The 22,661-nt window shown below is 42.3% G+C and overlaps 2 protein-coding genes across 2 annotated transcripts; one reads left to right on the forward strand and one right to left on the reverse strand.

The window, feature by feature from the left end:
• Nucleotides 1-953: 953 nt before the first annotated feature.
• On the forward strand, nucleotides 954-8,819 carry atpaf1 (ATP synthase mitochondrial F1 complex assembly factor 1; the record flags this gene model as incomplete). Its single annotated transcript, XM_079266866.1, has 9 exons — nucleotides 954-1,168; nucleotides 2,668-2,776; nucleotides 3,134-3,196; nucleotides 3,620-3,682; nucleotides 3,784-3,834; nucleotides 4,371-4,418; nucleotides 4,600-4,695; nucleotides 5,470-5,577; nucleotides 5,853-8,819. The coding sequence occupies 9 exons, from the start codon at nucleotides 954-956 to the stop codon at nucleotides 6,084-6,086; spliced, it is 987 nt and encodes a 328-aa protein (XP_079122992.1). The 3' UTR covers nucleotides 6,087-8,819.
• A 94-nt stretch (nucleotides 8,820-8,913) lies between these two features.
• rhpn1 (rhophilin, Rho GTPase binding protein 1) lies at nucleotides 8,914-22,279 on the reverse strand (the record flags this gene model as incomplete). The annotated part of the gene is made up of 16 exons (XM_079267846.1): nucleotides 8,914-9,123; nucleotides 9,226-9,378; nucleotides 9,989-10,135; nucleotides 10,248-10,324; nucleotides 10,409-10,603; nucleotides 10,841-10,966; nucleotides 11,419-11,575; nucleotides 11,666-11,853; nucleotides 12,291-12,457; nucleotides 13,066-13,190; nucleotides 13,323-13,400; nucleotides 13,696-13,771; nucleotides 15,216-15,344; nucleotides 19,502-19,617; nucleotides 21,958-22,053; nucleotides 22,256-22,279. 16 exons carry the CDS (start codon nucleotides 22,277-22,279, stop codon nucleotides 8,914-8,916), a joined length of 2,064 nt encoding a protein of 687 aa, XP_079123972.1.
• Nucleotides 22,280-22,661: the final 382 nt, after the last annotated feature.

Below are 22,661 nucleotides of genomic sequence, written 5' to 3' on the forward strand. Positions count from 1 at the left end.
AACAACACAATGAAAAAGACAGAAAAACGAAACCACATTCAAAGGTATTATCTGTGCTGAGTTGTTGAACAGCTGCCATGTATGCACACATTAACACATGCACATCAGCCACCATCATCATGGGACCCAGATGTGCGGGGAACAGCTCCCAGCTGCTTCGTTTATTGATTCGTGATTGAAAACGATTGGTTGTGGAAAGTAAACACAGAAGCACTCAGAAGGTCATCAGGGAAACACAAATGTCATAAAATTTACAGCCAGCATCGTGTCTGCACACACACACTCACACACACACACACACACACACACACCTACACACACACACACACACACACACACACACACACACACACAGACAGAGGAAAAGATGAGTACATCAGTAAGTGACTCTGGAGAGTTAGAGCAGATTGTTTACTGTAGCCTACTTATCTGCTCATTTATTTATTTGTCAATCTGAGCCGTGTTTGTGGAGGTAGATTACTGCAGTGATTCACAGTGTTCAGATATCAGTGAGCAGCAGCTTTCATGCATGTGTAAATATTCAGACTGAGTTCTCAATGAAGAGACATACTGACCTCCAGTGGTCTCAACATATCAGGACTACATTCAGCTGCTGTAGATTTAAAGTTGCTCATTATTCACTTCTATGTCATGCATATATTAAAAAATATTCTGAAAATCATTCAAAGTGTCATTAAATATATGAGAGAAAGGCTAAAAGACGTGTGTGCTTTTGTTCTGGGTGTGTTTTTCCTGTTCCCCTCGGGATGAATAAAGACGGTTTATTTACTATCGTATCTTCGCTCATCATAACCCTTCAGTCCATAACAGGCTAACTATATTTTGTTTTCATGAGAAAAATAAAACCATTCAAACTGGGCTTACAGTACTAATTATTTGTCGCTTTCTTCGGAAACAATGTTTTGAAGCCGTTCCCCACCGGACCACTATAGATGCTGGACGGAGGCGATGGAAAGATGGCGGCGGCCATTGTACAAATGGCATGTTTGTACCGAGGGATGTTGGCGGTCAGGGCCACCGGCATCAGAACGCTGATCCCCGGGCTGGTCCCGGGGCAGTTCCGGGCCTTCTCGGTGCGGAAGGAGCCAGAACTGGAGGAGAACCCGTACTTCAGCAAGTACCAGGACAAAATCCAGAAGCTGCGCAGGTCAGTAGCTAACGTTAGCTACCAGCGACTCAGCGTCACACCCGCTGTGTCCGTATCTTCTTTAGCTAAATCTAATATTTAAAAGTAATTAGACTGTTGACAAGTGTGAATACTAGTTAGACTGTCGGAAATAATTTAATCGAAATTCTGATGAGATAATTACTTATTTGGTTCACATTTGAAACATCAAGCAGTGTATCTGCTCATTAAATTATAACATTTACATGATCTGACTCGCCTGTCTTCACTTATTACGTCTCCTTTTATGGTTTCACACATAGTGTACCGTGTGCAGAAGCTTGGAGATTAATGGTAACGTCAGTTGTACTATGATAGTTGACCCTTTTGATTCACAGGTCTATGAGAGGATGGTTGGGTTATTTTGAGGTCTCATTTTTAAAAGACAGTCCAAATATGTTAGCAAACATGACCAACTCTCTCCCAAATCCAAGTACTAGAGTGCTAAAACTCTAATTTTGTACGTAATCAAGTTTAAAATCTGTAACAGCTCCATAGACTGAATTGGGGAAGATGCTGTAGAGATGACACAGAGCATCCAAGGGAGTGTTTAAGTATTATACATTTTCTGTTTCAGAACTGAGAACAATACTTCTACAACTACTCATTTGGGTATAAAAAATAACACAAATATTTAGTTGTAGTTCAACGAAATGAGTCTCCCATTCATTGTCTATGTAGAGGCATAACGCTTGACTTAATACTTAAGACTTGATGAGATCACAAGGTAAAGACTGTGTTTATTGACTTTGAGAGAGAGTAGCTCATGTTGACAAATATTGTTTGAATATTGTTGAACGCCATAAAAATAATATGTTGGAATACTTAGTTTAGGTGGTGTTTAAGATACACAAGTGATGGGCTAAAATGATTTTGCCAATAGTGCTTTTCACTCTAACTAAATCTTTGGATTCTCTCCTTGATGAATCATTAGCGGCTCGAAAGTACCAGTAAACAGTGACGCATGTACGTCAAGTTCCTGTGTAACTGAGATCTGGGAGTCAGCTTCTGAACGGCAACAACCAAAATTAAATGATCACTTTCCTGCTACCTAGGTTTACTAATTGATTTCCCCTTTGGGCTGAATATTTCAGCACCACGGTCTTTGAATCTAGATATGAATGCTTTTGAGAATTAGAATTTTCCAAATGGCCCCTGAATTTCATAGTATTATCTGTCTTAAACCAGATTGAAAATCATTTTGCAAGATAATATGTTTTCTCAAAATAAAGGTCAGCAGACACATCTTGTTGCTAGGTAAAAGATGACTGTTAGTATGATGCTTCACCGAGCTGAGGACTCTTCTCTTAGTAACTTTAAAGCAGCATGAGGAATGCTGGGAGTCACTAACTAAAGTATTCAAGGCAGGTTTGCTGCAACTGTGAATTATTGCTGCATCTCACCTCATGAAGATGAAAGATGATTTAGCCTTTTTGAAAGTTGCTGGTGTTTCACTGATCTGATGTCTGACTTGTTCTCAGCGCCAAACCACAGGAGTACAAGGCCCGACTTGAGAACCGGCACGAGGCCAAGAAGGATGTGCTGGGACACTCGAAGCAGGCGGAGTTCATCGGGCTCATGGAGCAGGAGGTGCAGTACGAACCGGGCTCAGCACAGAGCAGAGAACACCATGACCGTACTCTGGAAGTATCGAACATATTAACGGCAGAAATTTCAACACGTGTTTAAGCAGTCGTCTCATAGATTGTGAGATCACCGAATCAATGAAAGTCTTCAAACTTTTACCCCCAAAAGTCGGCAAACTTTTACCTAAAACTTTTCACCTTGTGCTGGTAACAGCGTGCGTAATGTCCTCAATAGTTGGACAAAACAATACCCCTCTGAGCATGTTTATTATCTACATAATGAAGGATCAGAATACATTTCTTCACATTCCTGTGATGAGTTGTGAATGTGATGCCACTTCTGTTGTGGGAATCTTTGCAGTTGGAGAAAAAGGACAAGATGGCTGCCAGCGACGGAGCATCAGGAGGTTTCACAAAGAACAAGGTGAGCAGATCGAGCAGCCGTAATCTTACATTGTGTTGCTTCTACTTCACTCTACCTCTATGGCCATATTCAGGACTCATCCGGGTTACCTTTTATTGACTTTTAATAATAAATAATACTCAATAAATCTCAAAATAATCACAAGCCTTGGCACAACTCATCAAGTCACACTTTACGTCCTTAAAAGTACATTTTCTGACTGCGGTATTTAACTCATGGTGATGGAGCACATTTTCACATGTTAAAAAGCTGAAACCAGCTAACTTTAGGCATTTTTTTACCGATCAATTGTTTTGGCACGATTTCCTCACCGAACACTTTAGTTTTCATTTTGCTCAGCGTTCAAACTGTTCTTGACAGAATCGACCAAATGTAAAATGAAACGCTGACAGTGTGATGATGACATCATGTGTTGTTCTTCAGACACTGGACTCTATCCTCGATCTGGAGCTGATCGGGGGCATGACGGGCGAGGAGATCTCTGAGGTGAGTGTGTGGAGGTCAGGCACTTGAGTCCTTGTGGTGCACCAGTGAACGCCATCTGAAGCTGACCTTATTGTTTTCACCGTTTTGTGTTCTTCTCTCAGCTTTGGATGAAATATTATTCGAGCAAAGACACGATCAGCGCCGTCATCCCGGTGAGCGTAACACCAGAGAACATGCTGATTCATATTCTCAACATTTCATATTTACTGTCTTTTGATAGATATTTTTCCCATGATGAATTCACGAAATTCAGGTTATTTTCTTGAACAATAAGTCATTTAATTTGTGTGACTTGTACCTCTTGTTGCAGACGACCAATTTCTTTAGTGTTTCTGCCTTTTAGTCTTTTTTGTTAACATAATATTTTACATCCATGGTGGAGAGATTCATCTTGAGCTGTGGAACAAGTGATTAGTTTCTGTTGCTGAATCCCAATACCCCCCCCCCCCGAATATCATTGTCTTTAAACTGTTGCTTGAAAAATCTTTTCTCCTGGATTTATTAATTCAAATAAATCAAATACATTTTTTTAACCATTCAACATATTTCGATGTGCACATAACTTTATGCTTTTGATAATCCATACAGTGTGACTCAGACTGCTATAACATATTGTGCAGTTGCACAGTGATGCTTGTAAATGAATAGAACTCAGTGGGTCTGATAACCGGCCTTCTCTTTGTTGCAGACACCGATGTACGAGGTGATGTTGAGCAGATCAAAGTCGTGCCATGCGGTAAGATCGCTGCTGCTCACACTGACGCAGGTTGATGACAGATTATCAGTCTCATTATGACCACAAACAAGGGTTCTTTTGTGAGCTTTCACTTTTTCTGCCACACCAAACAAAATTGTTTCAAATCAGCCACTCTCGCTCTGTCTCTCTGTCTCTCTCTCTGTGGGTTCCGTCTCGTCAGTTCCTCTACGCTTTGCCTCAGAGGGAGGGCTACGAGTTCTTCTTGGGTCAGTGGTCCGGACACGAGCTCCACTTCACCTCCCTCATCAACGTCCAGGTGAACCACTTCACACGCTGCCGGGACAGTCCCGCACTCTTTGGGCTTCTAACAGCACTGCGCTCATGTGTTAACTTCATGTGCAACAAAAGATGCTTCTTCATCTGTGCTGTAGCTTGAATGTTCAAACAGTTCTGAACACCAATCATATTTTTCATGTACCTGACAGATACATGATGATGGCAGTGTAGCAAAGTCTTTTCAGACTTTGATCCTTATTTGTTATCCGCAGTGGTGTATTGGGGCCGTTGAAGGTATACAAATAATAGTAATTACAGAGCCAGGAGAGGGTAATACTATTCCAAGAAAAACAGAATTTATGGAGATTTGTTTTTTTACAATAAACTTGACTATGATCTGAGATTATAAAGGCATGAATTTGCAAGGAAAAACAATCTGAAATTTTCTGAAATGAAATCCTAGAAAGAGCCTAATGTGCTGTAGTAAGTATCGGTCTAACATCTCCAATAATCTTTTTTATTTTATTTTTTTTGCACACTGCAAAGTGGATGTGTCTGTTTATTTATTCTAAAGTCTGGAATACAGTAAAGTTGTAGTAGAGCTCGAACACGTGTCTTGACAGGCTTTTCTTTTTTCGTTTTCCAAATCTGCAGTTACCAAGGTTGATGGTTTGATCAGTGGCCTGCAACAACTAGGGGATTTCATCATTAAATCAGCATAATATACAATGTACTTTTGACTCATTAGTAAGACTCTTAGCTCACGTTACCTGGAGGTGTTAATTGCAGTTTTTCTCTTCCTGCTGGCGTCCAGATGCAGGGCGAGCACGCTCCCAGTCAGCTGATCCTCTACCACTACCCAGACCTGAAGGATGAGAAGGGTGTGGTCCTCATGACCGCCGAGCTGGACCCAAAATTCATTGTGAGTCCCTTACCTGTGTGGACTCCCGCGGCTGAAGCCTACGCACTTATTCATGGCCCGTAATGTTGTTTTTTGCCTCATCATTTACAGTCAACATACAATATATGGGCAAACGTATGTAGACACTTCTGCCCACATAAGTCCATCATTTTGTGGAAAGCAGTGTTAGGGCAGCTATAGCAGCAGGTTGATATTCATGGTTTTGGAATAACTGACCGTAGTGTAAGACTCAAACATTGGATCCACGTTAACCCGTCTAAACCTCTCCTTCCCAGACCGTCCACCAGGCTCAGTGCTTGGCTAACCAGGTGCAGCTGTTCTACGGCACGCAGAGGCAGGAGACCTACCGAGTGGTAGAGACATTTAACCACCGCCCTGCAGACTTCAAGCACATGTTGGTGATAGCGGAGCTGGAACAGAGCGGCTTGGGGTCGGCGGTGGTCCCCGGGGGGATCGCAGGGACACCAACCAGCTCGCCTACAGTCGGATTCCAAGGAACCGTCATTTAAAGTGACGGAGGGACATGTGCTTCCTTGCTCAGCACGTCCCACGAACATTCTTCATACTGGATAGCAGCGGTTATGATTCAGGCAAAATAATAATAATAATTTAAAAGAAGAAATTAACTCTGTCTGGGACTTGATCCATCTGCTACACACCTTCATTGTGCATATGTGTTGCCACAGGATAATGAGGTATTCATCAGTTCTATGATCAATAAATCCCTCTGGACCAGAAGCAAAGCTGACTGAAAATCACATTTGTCCCGATCAACATTTACTGTTAGTCGCCTGGCTTTTGAAAAGTAGGACAGGTGTTGGACCGTGTTATAAAAGAGTCAGTCAAAAGTAGATCTATTTGTGCAGGTGGCATTTGGTGAAAGCGGGCTCTCCGGTGCGTCCTGCGAGTTTATTCTGTAATCTACACTGTTCCTATAGTGAGGCAAGGGGGAGAGAAATTTGTCACAATCTTCTAGAGCGAGGTAGACTTCTCCTTCAATTCTACAGCTAATTGTACTCATCCCCAGATAAATTGCTGAAATACCACCTCGCATATTTAATTAATTTAGCACCAGAACGAGGAGGAGGTTGTCACTCAGACGGCACGAGAAGTCCGTCATCGGCCCAATGACCAACTTCGAGATGTTTTTTATGGATAAGGTGATATTTGGGCCTGTGCATCAGTCTGCTTTTGTTGATATTTTAATGCCCTCTAGTGGTCATAAATTATACAGCTCCGTCACTGCACTTTGGCATTAAAATCATTTTGGCCGCACATTTTCAGCAGCTCTCTGATTCGCTGTTGGAGAGTTGACTTGGTACAACAGATGGACCAACACAGCTTGCTAGTGGAGACTAAATGACTGTGGGAACCTCTTCATGTAGTGCTGGATGTATACAGGAGGTAGAAGGCTGTGCTGTGTTTCAGTAATATGTACACACAACAGGACTGAATGTTACACAGTAAAATCCTAATGAAGCCAACAATGTCAGCAAACCACTACCGCTAGTAACCAACTACTAAAAAGTAGCATTGTGAAGGAAGAAAAATAATCTTAATTCTTATACATTATATTTGTGTGTAATAGACATTTACGATGTGTACTACAATGTTGAGGTAGTAGAGAGGGCAGAGTCAAACTGACAGTAGCTCATTATTCACTTTTATTGTATTTATACATGAAAAAAATACTGTGCAAATCCCCAAATGCAGTCATTAAGGGATGGTCAGATATTCAGTGAAAAAAATGCAAATAGGAGGAAAACATTCCTCTTCACAACAGTCGTGACAAATATTTACTCAGTCGCACAAATACATCGTTCAGAAAGCTGAAGAGGAAAGAGTGAACCAGCTTCTTCTTTCTTTGACAACCAGAAAGTAACTTTGTGAACATGAATTTAATGATGAGAATAAAAGCATCCTGCTCCTTTGCAATTGCATCACAGCACAATTACGTTCTGATCATGTGAAAACACAACATGAGAAATCATTATTTGTCCCCTCTGGCTTTATGTACTCATCACAATGGACCGTCATGGCACATATTGTTAAAAAAAAGACATTCATTTTTCAACAGCAATGTGCTAAAATTCCCACATGTCTAGTTATATCAGAATTATACAAACAGTTCAAAACAATGTTAATTAAAAGAAGAAAAAAAAAAATCCATGAACATCTTCATCTCTAGTTTTCTAATATTGGCTGACTGTAACATACAGTACAGTGGCTGGACACCATTAAGGACACAATAGATACAAGACGATACAAAAATGCAACACTTTGGACACCACATGCTTTTCCTGCAGAGTCTCCTTGTATCACATTTCATTTAAAAAAAAACTCCCAACCTCTCACATGGTTATTATTGAGACATCAAGTCAGAAATGCATTATTAACAGATTTGTCCTTTTCAATATTCAGTGCATGAAAGTACCAAAACAATGGATCAAAACCTCTGAAGTGCCTTTAATCATCGAACAATAACAACAAAACCATTTCTCCAAGAACAGACTCCTCAGATGTACAGGATCAGTAATTGAACAGATTCAAATCCGGAGCACTTAAGTGGTTGAACAGGACTGTTACAGTATTCTGTAACCTCAGAGACCTCAGAAGAAAAATATGACACGAGAAATATGGAACTTGCTTTTACAACTTTCCCCTACACATATGTATGGTAAGGTTAAAGGATGTAAGAAGAATTAAGTGAAGGAGCTTTCAGTAAGATGCTGCCAGCTGCGTCGCAAGCTGGGTGCAATAAGACCTAAACACTACGTTTGCTTTCAAGTGAGAATCCTAATTTGCTCATCACCACCTATTTTTTTTATTTTGTATTCATCTCAGTAGTTTGCTGAAAAAACTTCAATGTAGTTCAGTAATATTGGCAATGATTCTTTGACCGTCTGTGGCTTGCTGTCTCACAATAATTCTATAGCAGCCTACATCTAAAAGTGTCTTTGCGTTCTGTCTCAACGCACCTTTTGTCTCTCAGGGAGTACAGCATACTCCAGACTCTGGAAAATGATCATGGCATCAATAGCCAGGTCTTCACTCTTGAAAGGTAAAATGTATTAAACTACATGTTCGTAGGTGTTCTAACCTGGTATGTTTGCTTCCACATATTTGCCAATCAACAAAGTTGGACATTTGACTGTGCTGTAGCAATAAAAAGAAGCCAGGAACAACGTTACTGGACAAACCGTGTGCTTGTTTTTGTTGTTTTTGTCTCCTGCTGATGTTTGCTGGTGCAACGCTATAGTCCTTCTGAATGCGGTCCTGATCGTACCTTGTGCTCCACTGCTGTGATTCCCTGAGTGGCTCCTCTGCAGTCATGTCTCAGTACGTGGCCTCGGTGTCTCGGATGCTTCCAAACGACAAACTGAAAGTGCTTCCTAGTCTCTTAGTGACCCCGCCGCCTTCCCTCGTCTTCTTCCTGTTCCAGTTCAACAAGGAGGCGGAGCTCTGGCCCTTAGCTCCGCTCAGCAGACGCTGCCGAGTGTTTTCCTTATCACTGCTGTGGGACAGCAACATGGCCCTCCTCTCCAGCTGCTCACACACAGGTAATGTCTTGGTCACTGCACAGGTAAGCACGCAGACATTGAAACAGCAGCAACGGACATCTCAAACACACACGCCCCACGTACTTACCTGTGTATCATTGGAGTGTAATGTGACCACACTGAGCTCCACTCCTCTCTCGCTGCAGCTCTTTAGCATTTGAACCACCTCGCCATGTTTGGCCCATTTACAGTCCTCTCCGTCCACTGCTACTATGTAGTCTCCTTCCCTTAGTCCGGCCTCCTATGCGACACACAGACATGAGGAAGCGAGTGAAAGTCATGAATTGCGAATTCTGCAACCAATGATCATCCACACCTGCAGATCAACCATTGTTAAAAGTGAATGGTGAAGCTGCTGCTGGACTGGCCACACCTCTTCACTCAGGGTGAACTGTTAAACGCCTTACATTAGTTTTTATTTACATTTATTTCTCCTTTATGTCCTCTAGTGGTCAGAAATGAGTTAGTTGTACATTTTTAATTCACATTAATTACTGAAATTGTTGTTATGCTGGTTATAAGGTAGATTCAACATAAGGCTCAACAAGTAAAAAAACGAGCAGATTTAATTTAATTCGGTTTTAGATTTTTTATTTTTTTTTAGCAAAAATAAAAAAAATGGTAAGAACGGAGTTGCAAATTATGAATTAATCCCTAAAAAAATAAATAAAACAGTGTAGATGTATTGCTTTTTCCCCTTAAAAATCGGATCTATACTACAGTACAGTAATTTAGTATTTGCAAGTGGTATTCTTAACTGTTGCTAACCATCTCATGTTTAACAGGCTGTGGAAGACATGAGCAGTTCTGCTGTAACTGATGCACATAAAGCTCAGCAGCGTTTCTCTTACTTCTGCACAGCCTCCAGGCACCACTCCAGCCACCAGGACGGGTGAGTCTCCTCTGAGCGTGAGACCCAGTCCACCCTCTCTCTTCTGCAGACAGATCACACGTACCGGACCCCAGCGAGCCCGTGCACAGAACACAGACAGAGGCCCCTGCAGCACAGAAAAGACTCATCTTCAACTAAGGTTACCAGCAGGTTGCTGCAGTTCTTTTTCTCAATGGCTTTCCTAATACCCAACTGTTCCTACAATGAATGCGTCTCACCAGTCTTTGGAAGATATCAGTAACTTTGACTTCAGAGAAGTTGGTTGGAGTGATGTCTGGTTTCTGATGGGTTTGAGCTGTAGAACAACAGAACAAACCACAATCACTTGCTGGTATTTAACCAAAGAATCAGATCGATGGGACTTCAAAGCGATGCTTACACTGGATCTCTGGGGCCTCTGCGGTTTCATCAAAGTCGTCCTCTCTGTCTAGCTCAGAGTACTTGTCCAGAGAGCGTTTGTGTGTGAGCGACAGCACGTCCTGCAGGATGTCCATCTTCCTCAAGATCTTACACAGACTGTGGACACGCATGGCTTCTTCATGTCTGATTACTGCCCGCCGCAGGTGAGCCTTACCTGCACACATGCAGGCAGACATGGTCTTAAAAGATGAGTGAATACTACTTTTACCTAGTGACATACTTGGTAGATAAAATTACCCAAATCTTTGGAAAATAGCCCTGATGTTTTCATAAATGTAAACTTAATGACAGAAAGCCTCCACTGTCTGTCTCTGTTTCACATATTGGCTTGACTCTGCTGTATATCTGGACTAGATATAAAAAAATATATATATATATTCCATGAACTCACCAAGCTTTCTTCTTTGTTCAGGGTCTCGTAACACCTGGCTGAGTGGTGGCTCTGCAGGACTGCTGACATAGAACTGGAGGAAAGCCTTCTCTGCTCCCTCGTCACACTCCTGCTCCTCAGCAGACACTACAGAACAAGACATTCACACAGAGTACACAAATCATTTTGGGTAAGGATAACTAAAGGACTGAATCCTTAGTGAAAGTCAATGAAATTCATTCAAACCTATACCCTATCATTTCTAAAAGGTACTTTGTCTTATTTACACTGCATAGGCAGCTAATACTTGCGCCGTAAGGCACAGTAGTCTTTGCAAAGTATTACCAACTGAACTGGGCAAAGTCCACACTACAAAAGCCGATCCATATTATCTTTCTGTCCATCTTTATTTATATTTAATGTCATTTGTTTGACTCTTTGCACACTGCCTCCGTTTGCCACCTCTTCATTCTCACAAATGTGCAAGTAAAAGACCATTCAAATTGTAACAACTGACTGTGTCTGCACAGTTAGCAATAATGTGAACACCCGCTACAAATATTAAATGAAATGTTGTGCTGTAGTTTGGTGTGGCTTACGCATGTGATCGCAGAGTGCAACAGCAGCGTAGTAGTGCGAGAGGGCACGGAAGTGTTCGGATTTGACTTGAACCATGGAGGCCCAAGAAAACGGCACGTAGTCCTTCATCAGAAGCTGAGTCATGGTCTGCTGCACTAATAAATAGACGTCCGACACCTACAGGGACACGCGAGCGACACAACACCGTGAGAATGAATCGTTGACGGCACAAGCGGTAACGGCACAACCAGAGACGCGTCGACTCACCCGCGCAGCCTCTTGTGCCAGGCAGAGTTGCGACGTGAAGTGTGTGTCCTGGGTGGTGAGTGTGACTCGCTCAAACACACACTCCTGCACCTGGGAAACCATCAGACGCACCAGCATGCAGAGCGACGGGCCGCTCATGTCCAAACTGGGAGCGTTGGAGAAATTCTCTTTAAGGTAATTAAATGCACCTAAAAAACAATACACACATTCAAAATATTTTGTTAGTTCATTCATCAATTGCTCAATTTAAAAAGCAAAGATGTCAAATCTCTGCTTCTGATATTTGAGGATGTGTTGCTTTTCTCTGTTATAGCATTAGGAATTCAACATCTTCAGAATTTGATCTTTTGATCAGACAAGGAAATCAGTTCGAAGATGTCACTGTGGCGCTCTTACAATAGCTACCACTATTTAAAAAAATGTTTAGATTGAATAGAATAAATGATCTATTACTTGAAGAAGATAAAGGATATATTGGATGATGAGGAAAACAAATACTTGCTGCCCTAGCGGAGTGTAAATATTTCAGCAGATAACTTGAACAGACTCGGCTGTTTTTCCCGTCCCACATAATCACTTCATAGGGCTCGTAGATGTGCAGGGTAAGTGTGTGCTGTTTTATTACCTGCTGCTCTCTGAAAGGCATCTATTGCTCGGCCTATGCCAGCTGTTGCAGAGCGGTCTTGCCGTGCTCCAATCTGTGTGTATAGGGCACCGATATTGAACAACACACTTCCTTTTTCAAAGGCCAATGTACGCTGACACGACGGGACTCCTGTCAGGGAGTCGTACCTAGAGACAGAGGACAGTTACTTACTGCATTGCAAAGACTTTGATGGCAACTATACTTTGCCTTTTCAATTTGATTGAAGGACATACTATACTATGTCTTTTTTCAGCATACTATACATCTGAAAAGGAAAAGTCTGGATTAAGTGCATCTGACGTTTAGAGGACCATAGCCCATTGCAGACAAAGCAGCCAGATTTGCCGGACCAAACGCCAGCAAACTGCCCCAGGTAGGAGAGCCGAGAAGGAAGCTAAGCTAACCCAGCTAGGACCTAAGGCTACTCCACTACCCAGCCTACTCCTGGCTGTCTAATGACCAGCTTTTTTCTAATGACCAGCTTCTTAATGAGAAGAAGATGGAGATAGTTAGGACATCCGTTGATAAAAGATCTTGGTGACATCACAAGAACAGCCTTACATTGGACACCAGAAGGGAAAAGAAAAAGAGGCTGACCAAGAAACACATGGAGAAGAACTGTGGAGAAGGAGATGCAGAGCCTAAACCACTCATGGGGCACCATCCAGCGACTCGCCCAGGACAGACAGGAGTGGAAGACTTTTGTTGCTGCCCTACATGCCAAGAGGCATAACGGGAAATGATGATGTCCTACCAGTGGAAGTGCACGCCCAGGTTCCTGTGTAGAGGGAAGAAGCGCTGGTCCAGGTAGGACAGCTGGTTGTAGTACTCCATCAGTAGCTCCAGACCGGCCTGGTTACGACTGGGTGTACACATGGCCTGATTCAAAACAATAACACACATAACTTCAAGGACACTGCATGTACATGTCAGACCTTTCATTTTTTTTATTTCTTTTCCCACAGTTTTAATATTGAACAAGATTAGTTTTGTACGAGTGCATTGATTAACCTGTCTGAGCTCCATAAGCTCTTTGATCTCCTTGTCGTAGAGAGAGCTGTCCTCTCCATAGTGCTCACAGATGAAGTCCTGCGAGGGGGAGACAGACGTTACATAATGACGAATCAGTTTCACAGCTGAGCTATTCTCTAATACCCAGACAGATTGCAGAGGATTTGACTGAGCTTTCGGTGCCCCTCAGCAGCCTTCCAAAAAAACAATATCAAACAAAAAAAATGTGAGATTAGACCAGAATGTTTCACTAGAAATCAATGCCAGTCTCTTTAGTATCGCGTCTTCACACTAGTTTGTCTTTGTAAGTGTAAAAAGGAACTTTGATAGTTAAAATAAATCGAGGGGGTGAAATATGAGAAGCCCTCTTCACCTCGATAGAAGCTGTGAAGTCCACCTCTTTGGTTTCTTTTAATCCGAGTGGGATCATGGGAACGTTGATGGCCTCACTGTGAAAACAATAAATAATTACAGCATGTGTTGCGTATGTGTAATATTACCCAGGTTGCACCAACATGTAAACATAATTGTGTAAACACCAACATTATACACAGTGCAGGTCATTGAAGGCAGCACTGCCATCTGCTAGTCTTCAAACACAACAGGCTCACTGCTCAGTGCTTCATCCTGCTAATAGACAAAGCCAAGTATTAACCCTTACGGCCCTAACACCCCCCCAAAGTCACCCCCTCCCATTCACAATGAACAGAAACACGCACACACGCCATGCAGCCATTAATGACCCTCTAATCGGGGGATTTATCCGTCCTGTGACCCTGAGGAAAAACATCTCCTGGCTGAAGGACTGCGCACACACGCATGCACATTTGAGCTTGACTGAAACTTATTCTGACAAAATATCCTAACTTAAAGAAGTCCTTCCTCTCAAAGCTTACAACATAAATGTGTCTCCGCAAAGACAGAAGTACACGTAGAGCACATACACACAATGCAGTGTGAATACAAAAATGTAATGAATGTTTGTTTTCACCAATTATAATCCTCAGACTAACGAGAGTGACCTGGAATTTATGGGACAAATAATAATTGGGACATAGGTTTTAAACAGGCCATGATTGTGTGTGTGTGTCTGTGCGTGTGTATGCGCAGTGTTTCCTATTAATTACCAAGACTGCGGCGGCCCACCATAGTCTATTTAATCCCGCCACAGTGTCACAATTAACCGAAAATATTTGTACACTTCTCAACGGGTGGGCTGGCCCTCGCCGATCGCATTTCTTCCACGCAGCGGCAGGAAGAGCCTGGGCTGAAAGTGGCTCGCGGCTCCAGTCGTGTCAGCTTTAGGGCCTATTGGACCCTCGCTGCTTCCCGGGGCCGAGCTCACTGTGCTCTCTCTCTCTCTCTCCCGGTGTGACCGTCAACCAGGGTGGACAGTTTTCAGGGCGTCGGGGGTCTGCAGCAATGTCGCCAACCCACTCATCTTGAAACACAGACCCTTTCTTCTTTACCATGCTTTGCGGGTGTGACTTTTTGACGCATCATCCCCATTCAACCAATGTGTTTATGATTAAATTGTTTACTCAAGCACAAATACCTCAAAGCTGCACTATAGTACTTGAGTAGCCTAATGAAGTTTGACATTCCATCTCTTAAGCCCAATTCGCACAGAACTAGTATTACCCATTACTGTGCCATGTAGCGAGATGAAACTCTTGAATTTGCACCCAAAATGCTGTCAACTTAAATTTATAAATGCATTTTTTTTTTAACTTATGCAGAAAACCTTGCAATAAATAAATAAAAAAAAATACGACCACGAATCAGAGATGCCTATTTGATGGGGACTAATATTCACATGACCTCTGAATTTAGAGAAATATGGTAGGTACTGTATCTTGCAGTGGGATTTTTTATCGTGTGTGTGTTTTCTACCTGTCTGTCTGGTAGACCTCCATGTTGCTGTTGAGCTCCTCCAGCTCCTCTTTGAGCAGCTGCAGGTTAGAGTTGACAAAGCTGAGCTCCAGAGCCACGGTCTCCTTCACCTTGTTGTTGGTTGTCGCCCTGCAGAATTTAACACACACACGCATCAGTTCTCATCCTCCATTAACAGAACATACAACAACCTGTAAACGACTTCACGCATTTCCAATGCGAGACAAAGACCTGTTTTGACTTCACTCAGAGTCAACATGCCAAAGAGCAGCAGAAAGTTCAGACCCCAACACCACAGACACTTTCACCTCCTAAAATGTTGTATAATCAAATTGTCCTGTACCAAAGACCATGTGAAAACCTATTTATCTCCGTTCTTCTTCATCTGATTGACACCTGTTGCTCATATGGATCGCTGTCATTTGAGAATAAAAACCAGTGTGCGAGCTTTGAATCTGATATTTCTATAGTAGGGTTTGTGCCCATGTAAACAAAGCACATGTTAACTCTGGGTTGAATAAAACACTACTACATGTGTTACTGCGTGTCCTTGCCTGCTTTATCACACGGCTCAGCATCACAGATAACACGTTCCACCTAGAAGAAGTGACTAGCAGGTGTAAATCTACATTAAAGGACGTAAACAAGAGACGGTAAACACAACGAGCAGCGGAGTTTTCATTGAGTAAAAGGCTGTCTTTAATTTATGCAACTGTCATGTCTCCACCCTCTTCTCCGTCACCCTCTTTTCACTCCCCCCTCCAATCACAGGGGGAGTGAGCCAACTCACACTTCTGGGGGGGGGGGGGGGGGGGGGAGTTCCTGGAAGTCTGAGGCATCACTAGGTTGCCTAGCAACCTATATTCCAATCATTAAATTTCACTGGCTCAATGAAATGACAAGAAATAGGACCAGATCACTATAAATGTTTGTGATGAACAGACTTACAAGATGCCTGAAACTTTGCATAAGAATGCATCATTCTGGCAGACTTTTCACGAAGTATCATTTCAAAAAGGGAAGAAATTTAAAAAAATAGAGATCATGAGACAAATAAATGTTTTTGGTCGGGCAGCCCAAATAAAATCTAGATATTGGAATCACTGATACGGTTTTCTTCTTTTCAGTCTCTTAGTTTGATCTGGTATGAAGTGTGTACTGAATGAGTCATTGGATGCATCACCAGGTGGAAGATTTGGGGAGGAAAGACAAACATTAAGCTGCCAAAGACTGACTATGACAAACTGAAAGTAATTGCAAGGTGTGGTTATGTTTTGGGTCATAGAACAATAATACACCGAAGGGCTGAGGATGAATATGTACATAGTTATAATATATAACTTGCACGCTTTCCTACTCTGTACTGTAACTGTTACACAACATTGTATCTTATTGTATAAGGCAGACGTTCCAAAAAATACTTCAGATTTTGTGGATAATATTTTTGCTATCGTTTGAATCGTGTGATTCTTTATCACCTGATCAAACTCTGCTCAAATCCACAGCTGACTTTCACTTTTAAGTTCTTGTAAATAATGATATATGTCCAGTTACTACTTTACCCTCATCTATCTTCATCTGTCACTCCCTCCCTGAGCGCCACACACACACACACACACACACAGGATGAAGCCAAGGGCAATCTGATTAGTCAGCTTTATATGAGCTGCCAAATATCCCCTTCACACGCACACCATACTGCAGCTTTTAAGGGGTGAAAAAAATAACTCTCTGAGTGTACGAACTGAAAGACAAAAACAAGGTGGATTTTTTTGAGTAACTTGTGGTATTTTTCTAAAAAAAACAAACTAACTGATAAGAAGACCGGGATTGAACAAGCAACCGTCTCTCATCTGAATTCCCACAGAGCAACAGCCTGCAGCACAACATGACGTCTTCATCAGCCAATCACAAACCCTGAAGAGTTACAACCTCGCTCTCATTTGTAATTAGCATCCCCCCCCTCCCTCCCACCCACAAGCACTCATGCCACAACCCAGTTCCACAACAGTTTCAGAGTGTATGAAGTGAAAGTGAGACGTTTTGTGTGCATGTGTGTGTGTGTGTGTCGACTATTCCAGTTGACCGGAAAGGGGGAGGATGGAAAAAAAAAAAAAAGGTCCAACAGCGCCAGACAAATAAGTGGGGGATGAGCTTGCCTGGGCTCCGTTGGGAATCTCTGCATGAGCACAGGACAGGAGGCGGACACAAAGCCGGCTGATTACAGGCCGGCAGGCTGTGTGTGTGTGTGGGGGGGGGGGGGGGGGTCCTCTTTGTCTCTGTGACCCATCCTAACAGAAAGGGCAGGAGCGCTTGTTTTATTTCCCCTAAACTGAGTCATCACCTTTTAGGATAACAGCTTAAATCCAGTCAAAAATAGAGTTGGGGAGAAAAATCCAAAAGAAAAGAAGAAATCACTCGCCATTGCAGAATTACTCCAATCTGCCTATTAGCGCTGATTTGTTGATTAATCATTAAACACTAAATAAATTAACTAACTTTTATTTATTTAACTTGTATTAAACCAGACAAAATCCATTGAGAAAAAAAACCATCTTTTGCAATGGCGAATTGGCCACGAGGGCAGCAAAGTCCAATGCACGTCAATTTCATACAGACAATGAAAGAAAAACATTGCGTTCAGTCTTGCAAGAACAGTTTGTGGTTAAAACTTGTGACGACTTGTTTAAAAATGGCTAACAAGAGGAGGGACTCTAGAATAAGTCGAGCCTGAATATCATTCCAGGACCATAAAGAAATCTTTTTTCAAGACTGCACAGGTGGCATCCTAAGCATAGCAAATGATTGGACCTAAGATAATAGGTATTGTGTACAAACTTCTACATTTGTACATGAGTAACATGGGCTTTGTACATTAAGTCTGTCTCTCAGCAGTACCGTAGTTTAAATCCAAATAGCAGTGCATCACTGCATTTAAACAGCTAGAAAAAGGTCATGTTTGGGGGGTTTTGCTTGAAAAATGACTTTAAATCTGATTGTCGAAAAAGTCGGCAATTAATTTGCCGTTGCTAGAACGATCAATGAATCAACGAATCATTTCAGCTGAAGTTGTATACATGTGTTGGATTTTGGACCATTAGTCAGAAAAAAGAAGCGATTTGAAGAGGCCACCTTGGACTCTGGAAATGTATGTAGACTAAACAAGATGGAAATAATTCAACGTTGTAGCCCTGCTAACTATCATCAATCTATCCCTGATTTTGTGAAACTTAATTAGCCCCGGGATAATATTAAGAGGCAACCTGGGTTGTCTTTTAATCAAAGACACTGTTGTTTCCCGTGTTGATCTTATTAAATTCTGACATGGCACCACTAAGGAGGAAGAAACTAGCTCATTGCTTTAATTAAGTGCCTCCTCCTACTCCCAAATTTAATCTTAATGAGTAAAGGAGTGTGTTTTCAGAGAGTTTGGCACAGTGGATTAATCGTGCTGTAAATGTTCTTCAAGCTACCACAACACAAGGGTAGACCAAATGTATGCACGTACATTAAATGTTTACTTTCAGCCTCTGTTGTAATCTACCTCCGAGTGGATGATAGACATGCAGAGCCTGACAGGGAGGAGGCAAAGGCAGCGAGACACGGACAGAAGCTGGAGGGGATCGAAATGCCGCTAATGTTCTCGGATAGAATACTTTGATGTTCTGCCACCGGCTTCTTTTTTTATTTCCCTAATTTCTTCACCAATAAAATTCTTGTGCGCTGTGTTCAATTACTATTGTACAATGAGATATTTGTAGGAAAAAAGGGAGAGGAGACAGACACAGTGAACACAAACAGTCATAAAACGGGGTGTGTGTGTGTGTTCGTGTGTGTGTTCGTTCTTTCTTTCTGGAGGGGAGTGATCTCTGACCTTTTCCCATCACAGGACACCCCCACAAATGTGACTGAGCCAACAACACAGAGGAGACAAGAATAGCATTTTTCATCACATCTTAGAGAGGAAACGCTGACGTAGGAGAACGTTTGGCCTTTCAAATAAAAGTAAATGCCATGAGCAATGTGTCCAACAATAAATACTTTGAAACAACTTATAAAGCAAGCAAACAAACAACTAAATGAGTAAGAAATGCCATCACAAACCTTAACTTATTTCCACCATAATTGAACTTAATCACGTGACATTGTCTTGACACTAACTCGGAGATGTATTGAAATACCTTATTTTCATAATCTTCCATGCAGGAAAAGTCCTCCACAGATGAAACTGCTGTGAAACTAACTTTGACTTCACAGAGTATTCTAGAGAGGGAAAAGAACCTCACCTGAACAGGTTCTCAGCTCCGGCTCTCATGCGCATCTCCTTGTTGATCTGCTGGTCGATTAGAGCACGCCGGTGCTGCAGTTTACTGCGCTGAGTCTGGGCGAAAGGATCACATCCCTGCAGAGGAAATGAAGAAATGGAAGAGACTATTTTAAGCATTGAAGATGTGACATCTGTTTCTAATTCAGGTGCCCGGGTAAGCCATCCAAAAAGCCAAGTCTCTTATAGGGAAGTTCACAGTTGCTAATAGCCAGTTAGTCTGTTAATTAAAGCTGCCGTTCATCACCTTACCAGAGCCCTTTTCCCACTGGACAAAAAAACCCACTAATACCCACTAACATCTGGCTTTTGTCTTTTCTGCAAAACGGTACAATCAGCATTAATTCGCAGGACAAACTCTGCAGCACGGGTATTTATCAGCACCAGCTCCAACTGGCAGTGATGGAAACATGGCTCCCAGGTGGACACACTCATTTTTGGACAACTGCGCAAATCTATGTGACGCGTGTTGTGAAAATATAATAAATAAAATCAACAGGGATTTGGACAGTTACTATAATTTTGTTAACGTACAAAACATACAACGTATGTGCTCTCCTCAAAGCAAACAGGTTCCAGTCAGACAACAGTAGTTTCACCTCGCTGATCAATGAGACTCACTTCATTCATACCAGACAGAAACTAAATAAATCTCAGAACAAAACGTCTTTAGTAGTCTTTCCATTGTTCCAACAATCACCAACGCCAACTTTAACCATCAGTGAACTACGGCATTTTGTTTGTACGGCTCATACGGTGGCAGTACAGTACAGCACGGACAGAAAGCTGACTGAACGGCTTTACTTCACAACAAAACGTCTGTGCAGTGTGCCAAGAGATGATGGGTGTGTCAAAGGGCGTGTCAGAGAAGAGGGAGCTCCTTGTGGATGCTAAACATGGCAATAAGTTGGCACGGTAAGGCTAGTATAATAAGAAGGATAATATGTTTACCAGAATATGTCAGAGCTGTGCATCTGTCTGAAGATTTAAAGGCCTCTTTAGTCTCGCTTCAACAGGCATTTTGCCAACAACGCCAGAACAGCTGATTGTTACATGTCTGCTCACTAAAATAGCAGTCCATCATACAGCGCACCACTGTTTCACACTGAAAAGGTAAACAGATGTACAGCAGTATGACAGATGGAGCAGCTGTACTGTAAACATGGTGAACCCTCCCTTTCTTTATCCTCGTGCCTCCTTCCGTCACCTTCTTGCAGACAACTTGTGGACATGGATGTTTTTCATTTTTCTCCCCCTCCCCGCCTCCTTTATCTTTCTCGTTCCCTCTCACCCAGTTAAGGTGTTTGTTTAGCATGCGCACGACAAGTAATCCTCAGAGTGCCTGTGTGGATTAGGACCGTGGCCAAGCTCCCACCTCTGCTGAACCATCAGGAGGGCAGCCAGATGGAGGCTGCTCAACATCGGTGCCGACACAGTCTAAAAACCTGTGTCAAAAAAAACAACCTTCTACGCCCAGGGGACTTTCTCTAAGCACACATTGTTTTTCAGCTGCACAGATATGTGAAAATACAAGTCCTCCACTCGAGCAGCAGAAGGTGAAGTGGCTTGCTGAAGGGCACCATGTGAGTAATCATTAATTTTCCCCATGCAAACCAGAGATTCAATACACTGTGGGAAAATACCATGAATGTTGCCCGATATACTGCACTTATACTGTTAGTGATATGATATCAGTGTTGGTTTCACTGCATAAGTTGTGAGATCTCCTCCTCTGCAGTTTCTCATGCCACCTTAATACAAGAGGAGGTGATCGAAATTATATTTCTGTTGCTGAAAACACAATGTGTGAAATGACATTTCACACTCCTGCTCTACAGACTTCACTGTCGACATGTTTCCTTGGAACTGTTTACTGATCAAATAGTCCCGATAAAAAACAGTTAACGGTGAGGTTTGTGGATTATCCAGAGGAAGCAGGCAAGCGTTTCTTGAAAGACACTTTCCTGTTGTGTTTCGCAAATGCTCCTTTTGATTTTTCTTTTAACTCCACAATCAAAATTGCATTCAACTCCACTGAATCGAGGGGCTGGTGTCTCCAAACTGTAGGCAAATACAGCCGATAATACTAGAGGTACGTGAAAGAATATGTGTTGTCTTTTGTTTTGCTTGTAATAATGGGGTGGGGTGAGGATCCAGGCTAAATATTGTTTATGTTATTTAACCTAATTATCACTGAAGATATTAAAAGATGGAGGGACTACAGAATGGTATCAGGATTTATAACATCCAAAGTGTACAGTTAGCTTAAAGTTACTGTTGTTTTCATGGAGCCACCTATAGGACCTATGGGGGATCTCAAGGACCCCATCCTCGTGTTTACCACCTACCCCGACTGTGTGTGTATTTATATAACGTTACGTGCCTGAGTGTGTGTGCGTGTGTGTCCAGGTGTCTCACCTTTCGGATGCTTCCACTGAGGCTGCCATCTGTGGGTAACGTTAAAGGCAAATCGTCGTCCGAGGTAATGTTACCGTCTGACAGGGACATCTCCAACTCACTGTGGACAGTAACGGTGATGTAAATATCATTTAACTCAAAAGTGTCACTTTTTAGACTTAACCTACTTGATATATATTACCCGGTATGTTAAACTCAACTCTAAGCTTTTTAAATGTTGTTGAATAATCAGTTCCACGCCAAAAATATTTAACTTAAAGGGTAAATTAAGTTAGCTAACGAGTCACGGTGTCACCACTTGCCTTGTTGCAGGTTCCTCCATCGTGAGGCAACGACAAAGGCGGCCAAAAAGTCCCTACATTTCTTCCAACTTTGTGTAATTCCAAGTAAACACAAAGCCTTAACGGTCAGCCGATACTAGAGTTAAATTAACAACTTTTAACTCCTCAAAACAACCCAGTTTCAACTCATTGCATTACGCTAGTACCTCCTCCGCTCTCCTTTTTTTCCGACTTGTGTGCAGCAAGAGTTTATTCACCGAGGTGGGCCGCGATTGAAAAGGATAGCCAATCACGTTGCAGCTTGTGAGAGCGACGGTAGATTTAACCAATCAAGTGGAGGATTAGGGATGATTGACAGCTTCACCTGACCAATAACAAGTCGCTCCAGGCGTCCCACTACTCCGCGGCTCGTTGCTATGGCAC

This window comes from Melanostigma gelatinosum, assembly GCF_949748355.1.
Source record: "Melanostigma gelatinosum genome assembly, chromosome: 4".
Taxonomy (NCBI): Eukaryota; Metazoa; Chordata; class Actinopteri; order Perciformes; family Zoarcidae; genus Melanostigma; species Melanostigma gelatinosum.